A 16,973-nucleotide genomic window follows, 5' to 3' on the forward strand; every position below is an offset into this window, starting at 1 on the left:
TTGCCAGCATTAAAGAATTGTATGAAATTTTATATTTAACATTCTTAAGTTTTAACCAGATTTTAAACAGTAATTTCTTAGACTGTATATAGTTTGATTAAGCTATAAACATAATAACAAGGTAGTTTATCCAATTCAACAACAACAATACAAAATATTCTCTCTAAAAATTATAGTTTTAACTAATAAAAAAAATATACCTACTTACCATATTTTACATATATACAAATCTTTGTAAACAAAGGCATTGCTTTAAAATTACAAACCAATATAATTAAAACAAAAATCATTTTCTGCACAATACTATAAAATTAAATATAGAAAAATTGCTAAGTTACATTTAAGAAATTGTGTAAAAACTAATATCATTAAATGATACTAAAAATTTATAATTTTAGTTGAAAATTTACACAAGTTAATTTATGCAAGAAAACAAACTTAAGTAAATAGTCATAAAAAAAAAAAAGAATAGCATATTATAAATGTTAACTTATGCAAAATACATTGATGCTGTAAGCCATGAAACATTTACTCAGAGTATGCATAAATAAGTATAGTTTATTTGTTCATGAACCAACATACTTACTTATATGATTTTTGTTAATATTTTTTTAATTTAATTAATTGATGATTTAATTTAATAACAATATAATAAGCAATGCTTAAAAAAGATATCACCAATATAATCAACATTTTAACTTAAATAAACAGATTGTTTATAAATGTCATTATTCCCCAGATGGTTGGACACTAATGGGCTGAATTGTAGACAAGGAAATTATTTCTAGGCAACTTTTCATACCTAAAAAACAAACACAGAGAAAAATGCAATATTCAAATAAAAATAAGGTCCTCTCCTCCAACTCAAGGTAAATCGGCTGATTATTAAAGATAGTAAATGAAAACACTGGTTGTGGTTCTGGTAAAATGTGAACTACTATATTAGTCGAAATTGGGTGATGATTTTACATAAATATACTAATAACAACTTTACAGAAAACGTATAAAATTACAAAATGAAGTTACTATTGATGTAATGAAGGCCAACATTGACCTTATGACAAAAGTAATGAATGTGACAAAGTTGTACAAATAAAGAATTCTGTCCATAATCTAATGAGTGTAGCAAGGTTAAACAAGTTCCTAAACTAATAAAAAAATGAAAGTTTCATTATTAAAATAATAATAAAAAAAAAAAAAATCGCTACAAGAAAGCTTTTTGTCCTCAGTCTCTTTCTGTAGGGAACAGAATTTTAAAATTACAATCAATTGCTTAAAATTCCAACCATTTACTAGATAGTAAGTTCTAGCAGCAAATAAAACTGTTTCTTTCTCGTATTAGTCTATTTGTAATTTTTCATAAATTCAGTTTTAATATTTTGCCCTATAGAGTATAGTCAATTTTACTGTAAGACTAATAAATTAAAAAAATAGCAAATAAAAATAAAAATCAAGCCTAATAAGACTATGCAATATAGAAAACAATATTAAAGCATACAAACACACTTTTTATCTTTAATTTCTACAATTTGATTTACAACCTCAATTGATAAATAAAATTGAAGTAATTTTTAAACCTAAAACAGAAGCATCTTACCTTTGAAAACACGATTTAATGTAATAAAGAAGATGAGCCTGCTTCTTCATCTTCCCATCGTGGTCCGAGCAGATGGTCGGTATCTTCTGAATATATTTTTAGTGGATAATTAATTCCATCACCTAAGCTAAAATAAAAAAAAAATCACATAATATATATGTTTACATCACAAAACGTTTATCAAAGGTGATGGAACAAGAAGATAAAACCTATGAAGTAAAACCTACTTTATAATCTGCATTATTTATTAAACAAAATTTATCAATTTCATTAATCAGGTTATTTTGTTTTAAGGGAGTTAATAACCCTTAAAAATATGGATTATTATCCTCTGTATTCTCACTGAACTTAATTATGTCTGCAGCTGTTTTTAAAATAATATCCTAGTTTTTTTTTATTGAAACAAATGAAAATAAATAAATATTAAGTTTCTTATTTTTTGTAAATGATTAAAACCCTCTCCTTCTCCCACTTATATACTTGTACCACAAGGAAAATTAACCAAAATTATTGTTTTATTAAAGTACTATACATACAGAACAGAGTATGATTCAATTTAAAACACTATTTTCATTAAAAACATTGTTGTTTGTTGTATAAAAGAATAAATGCAAGATGCTTTTTATAAAATCAATTGTCGAGATGGCCAAATGGGCTAAGTTACTTGCAATAGGTAGTCAAAAGTTAGTATCGTCAAATGTAGTCAGTACTTGAATGGTTGACTACTCATGACTAAAGGGCATGGCTTACACTCTTCCCCTTCTTTCCCTTGAGTTGTGAACCATGCCAGACTACAGAAGGCAACTCATACCAAACAGGGTACTGTGGGATGGATAAAAAAGTAAACAAGTATCTATATTATTTTATTCATTTCTTTTTATAATCATAAAACATAATTATATTTTAGACTGATTGATATTATCTGGGGCTATTCTATGAATTGCAAGTTGTATATGTCACGGCTTTGCATGCCTCAAAAAGCTATTATCCATAACTAGAAATTTATTGTATGATAAAATGATTGTAAATAAGTAACATTGGAACAGAAAATAACTCAATGTGAATGAGTAAATGATAAAATTATTACATGAACATAGACCCAATGAAAGGATGAATTCTTGTGTGATCGTAAGCAAGATTAGCTACAGATTGACAACATATCACCAAAATCACAAACAAATTTGAACTGCTTCTTATTAATATATTAACCTACTTTTTATAGTTTGTGTCAACAAAAAAGATCAATAATTAAAATCTAGTTTAAGAAAAAATTTATTTTTCAAAGTACTTAATTTTTAATTTTTTGGGAAGTTTATTTGATTCAGGTTAATTATAATCATGAAATGTATTATGAGAAAATGTTAAATATAATTTTTAAAAATACAATAAAAAGAATAGGAGGCTGCCTAATTTGTTCACTTTCCAGTAGTCAGATCCTGACAGAGCAATTACTTTTAAACAGATATTTCACTTAAGTATTTATTTACACACACACATATATATTTATATATAATTTCGAGTGTCCCATTGAGCTCAACAAGGTTATTCATGAAAACAATAAAGTCAAGAAATCCACAAAATTGTTGACTCTAGCTCTTAGTAATGTAATAATAATAATAATAAACTTCTTAAAGAGATCAAGAATGAATATTTCTGGTTACATATTGTACATCCAGAATGAAAGTAGTACAGCTCAAAAAACGTGTTTCATTAAAACAAACATCAGACAAAAGTTATTTTCCACATAGAAGCCTTAGAGTGTTTTCACCACATTTTGCTGCTAGGTCACGTATTGTCTATTATTGTGGTTGGATATATGACAGCTGGGTTCTCATTGGGATAATAAAGATCCAACTGTTTTGGAGTGAATTCTTTCTATTGAGATGATCAGTATACATGTCAGTAAAAAACAATATAGCTGCCATTTAAGTATGGAACATAGACATGCATAAGATATGCAATTTTAGGATTAATGGGAATAAGTATTATATTATTTAAATGTACAAGCCCCAACAAAGGAGAAAGATGAGAAAAAGAATGAATAATTTTAGAAAGGTGGATACAACCCTCAAAGCCAGCCTCAAGTACAACATCCAATTTTAATCCTTAGGTTGGCTAAGAGAAAATGTTTTTATAAGCAACAGGTCAGAACTGCATGAATGGTAGAAACAATTAAAATAGAAAGCAACTAAGATGGAATCAGCAAAATTTTCTATATAAATGAACAGGTACACAAATGTACTTAGACCAAACCAAATGGGACTATGATCCCGATAGACCACGTTCTCATCTCCAATAGGCACTTCAATGGAGTTTATGACATTCAGACTTACTGAGCCCCTTACATAGATTTAGACCATTACCTGAATGATGGTTATCAAGTCAGCAAGTCAGATGCATTAATTTACACAGAAGAAAATATCTGAATTGGGGTTATAGGTGGAAAAGGGAGAAGATAAATGTAGAGGATATGAAAATCATGTTTCAAAATTGTATTAAGAGAGAAAGAGATATAGAATATTCCAATAATTGAAAATGGTAGCAACGTTTAGGAAGAATGGGACATATTTCAGAAAGTCGAGGAAGAAGCCAGTAATGAGTGTTGCAACAAGTTATATTAGTGTAGTAGAAGAGTTACAACCAGCTCTTGGTATGGTCCAGAATGTAAAAAAGTAATACAAATCTGAAATATTAAGAGAACAGAGTACAAGAATCGAATTGCAAGGAAAGATGCAACCAATAATCAAGAACCCAAACTATAAAAATGTTCAGGATGTACTAGTATGTCATACATTTGTTTGGGCAGTCATCCTGTGGCAACATGTCATCCTGATACGCCCTTGTAACTGAGACTAGATTTAACTAGTTAATTCTAGTTTATTTGAAAGTAATGTGTATCTGTTGCAACATAACAAATAATTTCAGTAGTTTGGGATATACAACCCCATAATGACAGGAATAGAGAATATATTTTATCAAAGAGATAGCAACAGTTTTATTGAAAGTAATGATTTTGAATCTGATGAAGAACTTTGTAGTGATTCTTTAAGCAATAAATGTGAAATTAATGTATAATTAACAAAGGAATGAAATTTAAATAATGCATTAATCATAACCGAATTCTTTCATTCACAAACATGTGAAAAAAAATTACTTTTTATCAATTACATGAAGATTATTCATAATTAAATTCCATCTCATTCAATAAAATATAAAATTAACAATAAAGATATTACATGCTATTTTAAAAGTATTTTTTAAATTATCGAACAATTTGGTCCAATTACCACCCTTTAATAAATATACATACAACAGCAGTATGATTAAGTGTAAAAGTGAAGAATTAAATACCATTTAATTCTACAACTATAATATTTGACTATCGAGAGTATTAATAAATCTTTAATTTCACAAATTAATTCATTAAAATCAAAATCTGGCCAAGTGCACTGATTTATCAATGATAAATATTTACAGTTAAAAAATTTAAATTAATAAGCAATATTTTATTCAGAATATTTTGATATGACAATCTAACACAAATATATTTGGTCCAAATACATGTCCTATAAAGTTGTAATAAAAGTATTTACAGAACAAATACAGGTCTTATAAATTTCTAATGAAAAGATTCACAGATCAGATATAGGCCTGATAAAGTTGTAATGAAAGGATTAATAGAACAAACACAGTCAGCACTCGACAGGTGTATGTTTTGTTGTTTTCTCTACTATCTTTCAACTCTTAATCAAAATCTAAAAAATAGATAAATCGTAGAAAAGTGATTAATGTGATTATATTTTTTATGCGAATTCAGCTTTTGTTAGGAATATACCAGACATAAAAGGATAGGATAGAATGGGCTACACTTAAGGTAGACTAATACTAGATGAGCAGTGGTTTGAACATTGTTTAAGTTAAAACCTTGGCACAGTTCTAGAGTTCATGCCATCCAGACATTGGAGGTGGCTGAGGGCCATCTCTTGCTCTCACTTTTTTCATTACATGATCCATGGACCACAATTACTCAACATTGATTAAAATAGCTTTTCTATTGGAACAGGAACCAGAATTTAATACTTTACTGAAAGATGAAGCCACGGACTAAGATTTTAGGAGAGGAAGATGAGGCGCTAGAACACTGATAAGACCTAGAAACACCTCGAACATTTCCAAAACAGTACCATAAAATGAATACACTGAAGTACCGGAGGGATGTACGCTACCAGTGTAATGCTCCACAGAAACTCTGGCTTCAGTTTAAGGAATCTGAGATCTTATAGTGCCAGGGGCATTAACTTTAACCAAGAAACGGTCATATCTTATCAATTTTTTGGGGTAGTTCAGAGTGTGATTTGGATATTTTTCCTTTATTATATAATTAACATCGAGTATTCTGATGCGTCTCAACAGATTGCCTGGGCAGGATAGATCAATGTAAGAGATGGGCAATGACTGGGAATTGGTCAGCTCAGGATGTCATCAATAGTCCATAAGATTTCTATAGCAGCTATTCAACCTTTAATCTATTTAATGGATGGTGTGATATCATGAAAGAACTTTCTAATAAAAAAATATAATAAAATAAGGTATGATGTTTTAAAGGATTCAAATCAAAATATTGTTTCTAATAAAAATTGCAAATTTAATAAACTTTCATATAAAATATTAACAAACATTATTGGTATTGAAATACAAAATCATGTAATGCAATAGTACTCATAATAAAACATAAACATGAACATAGCAATTGCTTTCGCTAATTCCTATAAATGCTGGAAATACTCTACCAAATAAAAATGATTAAATATAGCCATGAGTTTCCCTTAACTAGAAACATCCTGGAATAGTTAAATTAAAAAAAAAAAATTAAGATAATATAATTTTAAGCATTCTATTTCATAAATATGAAATATTGTGCTGATAAAAATAATATGTGATAATCTTAAAAATATTGATATCTTTGAGGATACGTAAAACAACTACCCAGTTTTTCTCTTAACCATTAAAAAATGACTAAAAGAAACAAGATTAATAACATTATCAAATAACATGAATGATTTAAAACACAGTAAGGAAGCTAAAATAGTACCTGAATTAACATATATATATTATACAACAATCTCCATAATCTGGAAATTAAATAAATCTGCATAATTAATTTCATTCACCTTTATTATATATAATTTCACTTAACATGACAATGAAATGGGTCAAATGTAAGTTGTCTTAATCCATAACTTAGAAAAATGAGGTTAAATTCAGTTTCACAACCATAAACAACTGTTTAGAAAGAATATATAAAATTGTACGTATTTTGGAGAGGCCTGCTAACATATGCTCAAAATATAACAGTTCAAACCAGATATGTATTTTTAAATACAGTTATTTCCAAAAATATAATTTCCTTGTATTTAAATGTTTATTGTATTATAAAAAAAAAGTAGAAGAAAATAAACTTGTATGTTAAAATGAAACTAAGTTCATGGGTTATAAATACTTTACCTCAGAGAAATAATCATAAATAAAATGTAGAAAACTATATATTGATTAAGTTGATAGGTTTTTTCTACAGTTTAAAACTATATATCATTTGGTTGATATTCAGCAAGCATTTAATTTGGAAACAAAAAATACAAAATCTCAAATAGTTAACATTAAAAATATGTCAAAAAGTTTAGCTCTGAAGCAAAGAACTATAACCCATGCAATAACAATCTTGATTAAGAACTACAGTAAGCTTTCAGGGAGATGGAGATACATCAAATTAACACATCAATTCAAAGAAGTAATTATCTAATAAAATTATTAATACATATAGATTTCTTAGAAGAATTCTAAACCTTTATAGGAAGCAAAGATTTTATGAAAACATATGCATTTAATAAAATTGAACAATGAGATTTAGAAGCTTCAAGAAGGATCCTTGAAAGGTGAAAATAGTAATTTGAAACTTGCCTCTTTAGTTTAAGTGTCATTGAGCAAAAATTTAACCTTATGCCTTCCTTAATTTTAATTATAAATAATAAACTTTTTTTCATGCATTAGGCCCTGTTCTAACTAGACAAAAAGTAGTGCGACCGGGAGACAGAGGCTGTTGAATAGTAGCTCTAAGCAAAAATCAAACATGGGGAATATAGTTGAGTGTCCTACTTAAACATTTGAAGCTCAATAAGGACTCTCAACTATATTGTGACCATCGCTGTTACTCGGCTAAGCTACCTTTTTTTTCAGTTAGAACATGGCCTAAAGATATGCCTATATCTTCATGTATAGCTGATGTATTCTAATTAATTTTTTCATTTTTTATAAAATAGGTAGATACATTAAAGAACATTGCACATATTGTAAGACAATTATAAGTTTACATAAGCAGGTAGGTAGTACAGTACTGAAAATGGAGATTGTTATACCATAATAAAAAAAAAAAAAAAAATAGCAAATAGCCAGTTATATTCCTTTCTTCAATATGAAGATTCTGTTTATTTCTCCTTATTATTATATGATTTTTTTTTTACATAAAAATCATATATACATATAGATTTTGTAAGACATGTACATAATAAGTAGATACTTAAATTAATTAAGTACCAATGGAAAGATTATGAATTGTAAAATAAACAGATATTATCACAGACATTGTTGTTAACATTTTGTACCATAACAACATTCTATGAATTACGAAGATACAAAACATTAAAAAAATAACATTAATTTTCAGTTAGGTTTTCTTATTATTGTTTTATTAATCACATTCATTAATTGATTCAATTAATTATAAATAATTCAGTTTCATGTATTTCAACAAGTGGTTTTCCTAATATTTCTGTTGTTCAAACATAAAATAACATAAATATGCAGACTTTTGGTTACATGATTAAATAAATACTAAATTCTATGAATAGGATGACTATAAAGAAGATAAATAAAAATAGAAGACTAAGTCAAATTATCCATAAGCTATAACAAACTAAATTTTTTTTTCATAAAAACATTTATCACTAGGGAACTGGGTATGAAAAATAGGAAACTACACTGTGAGGCAAAAGTGGTAATGGCGCCGTTTCCAGCCTCCTGAAAAATCCTTAAATACAATATTTAAAGGCTACTCGTTGATTTTTGTTTTTTTAGAGAAAGAGTAGTAGCCACAATGAATAAAAAGATCCTTAACTGTATCCAAATTGCTTCAAGAATTAAGAGTTAAATAATTTGAATTAAATGCAAAATAATAAAATCCTCTGCCTCTCATTGATTATATAAAATTTTATTTTACAAACCTAAGTTTTTTTTGTTTTATTTTTTTCACTTCCTGCATTAAATCACATTCTTAGTTTTCTTTGTAAGACCCGTTATTAAAAGTAAAAGAAACTGAGAATATTAATGATAGGTTATTGAGAAAGTAGAAAAATAAAAAGAGAAACCACCTGTTTTGCCTCTCAGTGTTCATCATTGACATCCCAGTTAACTTATCCAGTTACAAAAAGTTAAGTTTTTATACTTAATTAAGCAAAATATAACAAAAATAGAATTAAAAATTTGAAAGCATACTATTAGAAATTAACAATATGCTTCTTCGATTATACATAATTATAATTTAAAAAAATTGAGAAGAAAGAAAAATATGAGAAAGCATACAAAACCGATAACTTACAGTAAATTAAATAACTGCTTTGTAAAGTATAATTAGTGAGCACAAGCAATAATAATCTTTCATGTGTTTGGCCTTGATAAAAGTAATCAGCAATTGTTTGAAAAGAAAAATATTAATATGACTAAAATAATTTGTAAGAAGCCATTAGCGACATGATTTTTTTTTATATAACTCTACCATACAATAAAAGTTATAAATATTGTGTATTAATGAAATAACAAAGTCAGTATAATTTCATAAAAAAAAATTCTTTCTCTCGCTTTTTTTTTTCTATCTCTTTTTTAAACAAGTTTTTGTGCCTTTAAAAAGCAAATCAGCTACAAATCTGTAGTGGCTACTCTGACCTTTGGGAAGTCATAAGGAGGTTCGATCCCATCTCTATGTCTGTACTTGTAGGAAATACAAGGCCATCACCCAAACTAAAACACAACCCGATTGAATAGTTTAAATATAAAATTATAAAAGTAACAAAAGAATCATGTGATTTAATTACATGTCATTATCATGTTCTCAATATGGTTTTCATGATTTAAGATAAATGAAATTCATAAATAAATAAGCTATAATGTAACCAATTATTTCCCCTAGATTTTTATTTATTTAAATTCACAGTAAAAAGTAACATATATAATAATACTTCCTATAAAATACATATTGGGATTCTAAGATTCAGTACATCAAATCTTGACAATTTTAATACATCAAATCTTGTCAAGACAATATCAGTGAAAATAAAAACATGAAACAGGTTTTCAACTGTCAGGCACTATATAAATTAATCAAACATGATATTTGTGAGGAAAGTATCAGTCGTTAAGTGAATATAACCAATAAAGCATAGAAGGCATAAGAAGGGCTAGGTTTCAATTGCTCTTCCATTACTGCAACTAATGCAAGCGCAAGCCTTGGAACACTGTAGTAGCTGGAAAGATCATAATAAGCCTTGGAACACAGTAGTAGCTGGAAAGGTCATAATAAGCCTTGGAACACTGTAGTAGCTGGAAAGATCATAATAAGCCTAGGAACACAGTAGTAGCTGGAAAGGTCATAATAAGCCTTGGAACACTGTAGTAGCTGGAAAGGTCATAATAAGCCTTGGAACACTGTAGTAGCTGGAAAGATCATAATAAGCCTAGGAACACAGTAGTAGCTGGAAAGATCATAATAAGCCTAGGAACACAGTAGTAGCTGGAAAGGTCATAATAAGCCTTGGAACACTGTAGTAGCTGGAAAGATCATAATAAGCCTTGGAACACTGTAGTAGCTGGAAAGGTCATAATGAGCCTTGGAACATTGTAGTAGCTGGAAAGGTCATAATTGTTAATGAAAAGAATAACAGGTACTGTTCCACAGAAATGTGACAGTATATTAGTGCACGGTCTTTATTGTGGAATTAAATACTCTTCAACTCCCTGTTTATATCATCATAGCACAATACTACAAAGTACATACTAATACTGTCCAGATGGATATCGGGTAATCTGCTTGATTTACCTTCTCATGTACAATCTCTTTTTAGTTATTTTGGAACATATATGATTTCATAAATAATCTATAATTCCAGCAATCTATATATAAAGGCAATGTAGAATAATTCATCTATTCCAATGATATAACATAAAAAAAGGCTTACGACAGATGCTTCAAGTTGTCAATGGTATAGATAGATTTTTTCTTAACAGTGATACTTGAGAACCTGCTTTTGTCACTTAGTGGAAAATCTCATACACACTTTGTTCAGTATGTTGGACACTGGTTTTGAATCAAACTGAAACTAGATATGAACCATTTTCTGAATATTAGGATGTAGGTTCATAGTGATAATTATTTGGAATAGAATTTTAAACCTCAAAATTTACCTTCAAAGCAACTACATTCACTATTTACCCCATAATATAATTCTAAACCAGAGGATGCAATTATGGCAACTTGGTCATGAACATTGGTATGGTTAAGCGTTAGCATAGACTCCATTAGCCATTAGAAGCATATCTATTTCCATCAGTACTATTATAGCTTTACATATTCTACCAATTGATTTAGAAGTGGTGGATAGTGGTTGACAGTATTAGTATAATAAAGGTAATCAATTTATGAGACTGAGTAAAATTACATGGATATACTAAGCCTATTGCCAGATTCGGGAAAGACTGAAAAGCTCAATTTCAAAAGCTAGGGAAATTAGCTGAAATGGATTGTCATTTGGCTCAAATATGGCAAGACAGGTCATCTAATCTCAAGTTTATTTATTGACCTAAAAAGGGCTCTGGAAGGGTGAAGATGTAACAATAAGACAATTTCCAAGAGTAGATAAGATCCTTCTCATAATCCCCCTGAGGTTAGAGGTCATATGCTATTATTAAAAAATGAAATAAAAATCATGAAGATATACACAAATTTTTTTTTTTCAATAAAAAGATATGTAAAGTAAGAAACTCTTAAAAGATCAACTTAAAAATATATAAATATATATAACAAATTGTAGTAAAATGTTACCAAAATCTCTTGCCAGTAGAGCTAAAATTAGTTAAGAGTAATGTTTAACACATTACAACTTAAAATGAATGTACGACATATGCCAAAAAAAGTACAATGATACTTGAACAATGATCGGCATTTATAGTTTTACAGAATCGTCAAACATACATATGATATATAAATAATTAGTTGTATCACATAAAACATCAATTTTTAATAAAACATGAGTGAATATAAAACAATAACAATTAGAGCAGAGCTTTCATATTGAATTAAAAAACAAGGACAATGGCACGAGACGATCCAACTGCCATCAGCACTAAACAATTGAACTTCTTTGATATTTACCACAAAATAATCTTAGTACTGATACCTCTTCTCTTATCATGCTCTCATACTGTTTTTTTATGTTACAAATTGGCAATACTATAAAATATACTATCAATGAATCTATTTACTTTCGGAATCCAAACTTTAATCAAGAAGATGTTATAGAACTTACTAACTGGACAAATTTATAGAAGACAAGAATCATATTCTGATTTTAAAAAATATATAACACATTACATTTTAACTATCGATGTTATCTGAAAAAATTGACAGCTCATGTGATCCAACCAGATAACATTCATCTAAGTAAATGTAATAAAATAAGTTTACAGACACATAGCAGTTGGGAAAGAAAGAATATTTTTAACAGCAGAGGCATATTATGTTGAAATATAATGACAAACACCAAAGATTCATTTACATAAAAAAATACATCTTTAAGCAGTCCTAAATATGAAAAGTATTGATTCTTCCCATGGGTGAAGTTAGGATTAGCTTTCATTTAATAGCTTAAAAAAGTTTCGTAAGTACTTTATTATGATTTATTTTTCACAAAGAAATATCCCTTTTTATTATTTCTTTATTTTACCTTAATAGTTCAATGGGTTATATTAGTACATTACTATTTTTTATTCAAGTTTAAGGTATATTAAAGAAGTAATAAAAAGGGCTATTTCTACCTGAAAAAGAAAAAATAATAATCCTTAGATTTTGTGAGCATTTTCTACTTGAGTGAAGCAGGCAAATAAAGAATAAGAATCTAATACATTTTTCAATTTTTAAATATCTTCCAAAACATTTGGATATTACATGGTTACAGCTCTATAGAAACGCAGAAATGAATTTCTCCAATTTCAGCATTTATACCTACATTTTTCAAAGGTTTTAGAACTGTTATAAATTTTAAACATTTGTATAGTGCATCTAAGATGAGTTTGCCTGTAGGGAAGTGAACTCTTATACCTTCCACCCTAGTTCCTTTTCCCCTCCGACCGGGAATAAACCAAGAGGCAGTCTGAAAGTTGGTAATGCCCAACCAGTTCAGGATTGGGTAGGTACTTGAAACGCTTTTCCCTCCCTATTCTCAGACTCCTTAGTTACGAATACGAGAGGTTACTCATTTCTTTAGGTTAACCTTCATCTTTGACTGGGACTGTTTCTTACAGATTCTTGTTTTACTTTGTAGGCAAATATATTAACAATTCTGTTCTGACTTGATATTTAAGAACGCAGTATCTTCCAAAAAGTCATTTTTGAGATTAGATAATCATTGTGTTCAGAAAAAAAACTGCTTTTTTTTTTTTATTTTAAATTTATTATGAAACAGTTAGTGCAACAATTTCCTTAATTGAATGTTTTAAAATACAGTATATATGGTCCTGTAATGGGATTAACTTATGATAAATGCAGTAATTTATGGCTTTTCATTACATAGAAAACATGGATTGGACTACTCGCATCCTCTGTTTTCATAATTTAAATATGTCCATGATTTTCTCTCTACCAAGTTTACTTGACATGGTAAACAAATATCTTGTGATATTAATAAAAAAAAAATAGTTTTGAAAAAAAAGGTTAGGAAGGGTAGTCCAATAACTGAGTAAGTCTATTACAACCACTTCTGGCAATCCAGACCTGTATGGAGCATGCACAGTACACGATTTAGGAGGGAAATACATGTACTACGCATGGTCTCTATAGTTACGAACAGTCAGAAGTGGTTGTTGGAACAGACCTAGCGGAGAGAAGGGTAGGGGATTGGCGGGGAATGTCTGCCACTGTGCATCCCTTCCTTCCCCCTTCCCTTTACTCACAGGCAAACACATTTCAGATGCACTACTATATCCACAACCCTAACCCTTAAATCTTTTTTTTCACCATTAAAGCAATATTATGCGTAAGAATTCGGATTTGGACTAAAATAAAATATAACACTCTACTTAGAGGCGTTAGGTTGGGTTATTTGGAACCAAATAAATAGTGTCATGAAAATCCAATATAAAACAGTCTTCCTGTGAATTATGTCAGTCAGACCACATATAAAAACCATTACAACTGAAATTAATAAAAATGAAACAGTGTGACTTAAAAATATTTACCCAAAAAAGAACCATACAATTAAATATAGTTAATCTAGGGTTTTATGCAAGAAAATCATGATTTTGTTGGTTTGAAAATAGGTGATAACTGAACCAGTACTTACACATTAAATATCAGAAACAAAAGATACATGAAAATATTTTCATCTTTAATCAAAATATTTTTTTTTTAAAATAGGAAAATTAATATATTTCTTGAATAAGGATAGCACTGATTTTCAGTAAAATGTTATAAAAAATAAAGGACAAGAAAATATTAATGATTAAAATAAAAAAAATGAATTCAGAGTAACTCAAATATTTTGAATGAGACGGAATGAGTAAATATAAATTAATATTGGAGATTATGCAGAATTCAAATTACCATCTTAAAGATTTTGAATAACAAATTAGGTATATAAAAGAAATTCTTAACTTAAAGACAAGATGGAACTATAAAATGGATGATGGAGTTGAAGATTATAAATATGAAGAATTAGTTCAAAACTGAAGATATACAAGGGCTGGTTCAAAACTAAAGCTATACAAGGGTTATAAAAAAAATTTTTTTTTTTCAACATAACCTAGAAATTTACAATTAGGTGTTGAAAAAAGAAGAAATCAAGAAATATATAGTCTAGACAACTGGACTCAAAAAAAGGATCTATCCAGAAAGTTTTTATATATTATACTTCCATGTAGGGGCTGAAAACAAATTTGAAGTTCACCACTTTAATTTTTTTTCTGGAAAAACACTCATCAAAAAATTGTTGGCATCACCTCTTCTTTCCATAATAGCAGTAAGTCACAGCAAACTTATGATTTCAACAGCACAGCATTGAGGTACAATAAGCTTATATGAGTTCCAGGATTGTAATTTATGTTATCTAACTCCTTGAATTCCTCTCTCATACAGTGCAGCAAACAATATTGCTGTTGCAAAACTTACTTTGATGTGTGTAAATAAATGTTAAAAAAGCTCAAAAATAATTATTTTCTTCAGAGATTTCTCCCATGGGTTTTCATGTTAAGCAAGAAAAACAGAAAAAAAAATTTAATTTTTGAATTGTTTAGCATTTTTTAAATAAAAAAGAATTGAAGTGATACAACCAAATTTTGTGATTAGTACTCTCAAAAATATTATAGTATAAAATATCATAATTTCTTTACTTTCCACGTGAAAATCCCAATGTTTGGAATACTAATCAAGAAAACTAAAAAGAAATTAAAAAAAATAAATTCTGTACAAACATGCATTGCTACTAAGATTTGATTCAAAAAGATACAATAACTAATGTTATATGATACACTAAATATCAATCAGACAAAACTTTACATTATCTCATCACTAAGCTACTTTATGATTAAACAAATCCATATTAACTTACAAAGCTGAAGAGATTGTTCGTTTGAACACTTATTTCAGGAAATACCAGTCCAAATTGAAAGAAATCTGTTTCCATTAGAGAGACCATTTATTGAACAAGGCTTCAGATTTTATAACATTAAACTAGATGTAACACCAAACATCAATAAATAAGGAAAACTGTCGGTAATTTAGAAGAATACCTTACCAATTTCTGCTCTATAAATAAAGTGCAGGGACAAAATATATAGGAGTCGATTTAAGAAGGAACAGTTTTTCCATTGACAACTATATGTTGCCTGATCTAGATCAGGTTAAGTGGAAAACCAGAATATACTATATAATATTGAAGTAGTGAATTTTTTCTTTTAATAGTGTAAGACATACTAAGCCATTAAACTGTATAAACATTTCTATCAAGTCACTTTTTTTAGTTATTGATCCTTTTTTTCTTCAAATACAGTTAGGACGATTGCAGTTAATTAAATACACTTGGTAATGTACTTATGATGTGTATAGAACAGGAATGCATAATTGAAATTTAATGCAGATGAAGTCATTGACAACAGCTAGTGCATGATACATAAAATTTAAAATGAAGTACAGGATTCTAAATTATTAAGTAAAGTGCAGTATAAGGAATTCTTATTACCTTGTGAAAACGGGAATGAACCATAACAGAGTCCTATCACCAAATACTTCTTGAAAATTATTCATTGTTCCAAGATTAAAACCATTCTTATCAGGACCCCTTATAATGAACACAGGATGCCTGAATGCTTCTAAAAAACAAAGCAAAACTGATTGTACCTACATATTAATATGCATAAGTAATTAGTTAACAATAATAAATAATACCTAATGTAGTTCTGTTTTTTCCAACAAGAATTAGGTGATAAATAAATAAAGAGGCTAAACTAGTACAAAACATGGCCGCCACAACAAACAGGAAAAGAATGTGAAACTTGGAAGAATTCTCTAAATTCCCCTGTAAATCCTGAACAGTTATTCAAATTAAAAATAAAATTAATACACACAACACCAGGACAATATTAGTCAATAACAGTAATTAAAATAAAGAGTCAGCTATAAAGGCATTTAAAACATACTATAATCCAATATATTATCCCTTCAGCTGTGATACCTCTAAGCTCAAAAATAATCGTTGAGTTAATTTTGAATGAGAATAATGAGTTAATTTTTTTGATGTATTAAAATCATATTCCTGATTTTTCAACTTATGAGGAAGTCACAGCTTAAGCGATCATATACAGTATATATCTTATTTGATAATGATTTGATTCATTAAGCAATAATTCTAACTGATAAACTTTAGCCATAAAAATGGCATATCAAAGAAAAAATAAGCCAATTTTACCAACAAAATATACAGTACAAATTAAGAAAGTACATTGATAAAATGTCGCTTAAAGAAACTTATATATAGCTACAGTTTGCTGTTAGTTTTATAAA

General features: G+C 28.4%; 1 protein-coding gene across 4 annotated transcripts in view; it reads right to left on the reverse strand.

The window, feature by feature from the left end:
* Positions 1-16,973, reverse strand: part of LOC106677326 (palmitoyltransferase ZDHHC15) — a 22,087-nt gene continuing 5,114 nt past the window's right edge. Inside the window, exons 5-8 of one of the 4 annotated variants that reach the window (XM_014415175.3) lie at positions 16,359-16,488; positions 16,153-16,282; positions 1,598-1,724; positions 1-802 (exon numbers count right to left, since the gene is read on the reverse strand). In XM_014415175.3, the coding sequence (XP_014270661.1) occupies positions 1,613-1,724; positions 16,153-16,282; positions 16,359-16,488 (372 nt within the window). In that variant the 3' untranslated portion in view covers positions 1-802; positions 1,598-1,612. Of the gene's footprint in view, positions 803-1,597; positions 1,725-6,754; positions 9,668-16,152; positions 16,283-16,358; positions 16,498-16,973 lie in introns of those variants that run through there. The other 3 variants (XM_014415174.3, XM_014415177.3, XM_014415176.3) reach the window with 3 other exon arrangements.

Source organism: Halyomorpha halys, unplaced genomic scaffold (assembly GCF_000696795.3).
Source record: "Halyomorpha halys isolate HHAL.00 unplaced genomic scaffold, Hhal_1.1 Scaffold94.1, whole genome shotgun sequence".
NCBI classification, from domain to species: domain Eukaryota; kingdom Metazoa; phylum Arthropoda; class Insecta; order Hemiptera; family Pentatomidae; genus Halyomorpha; species Halyomorpha halys.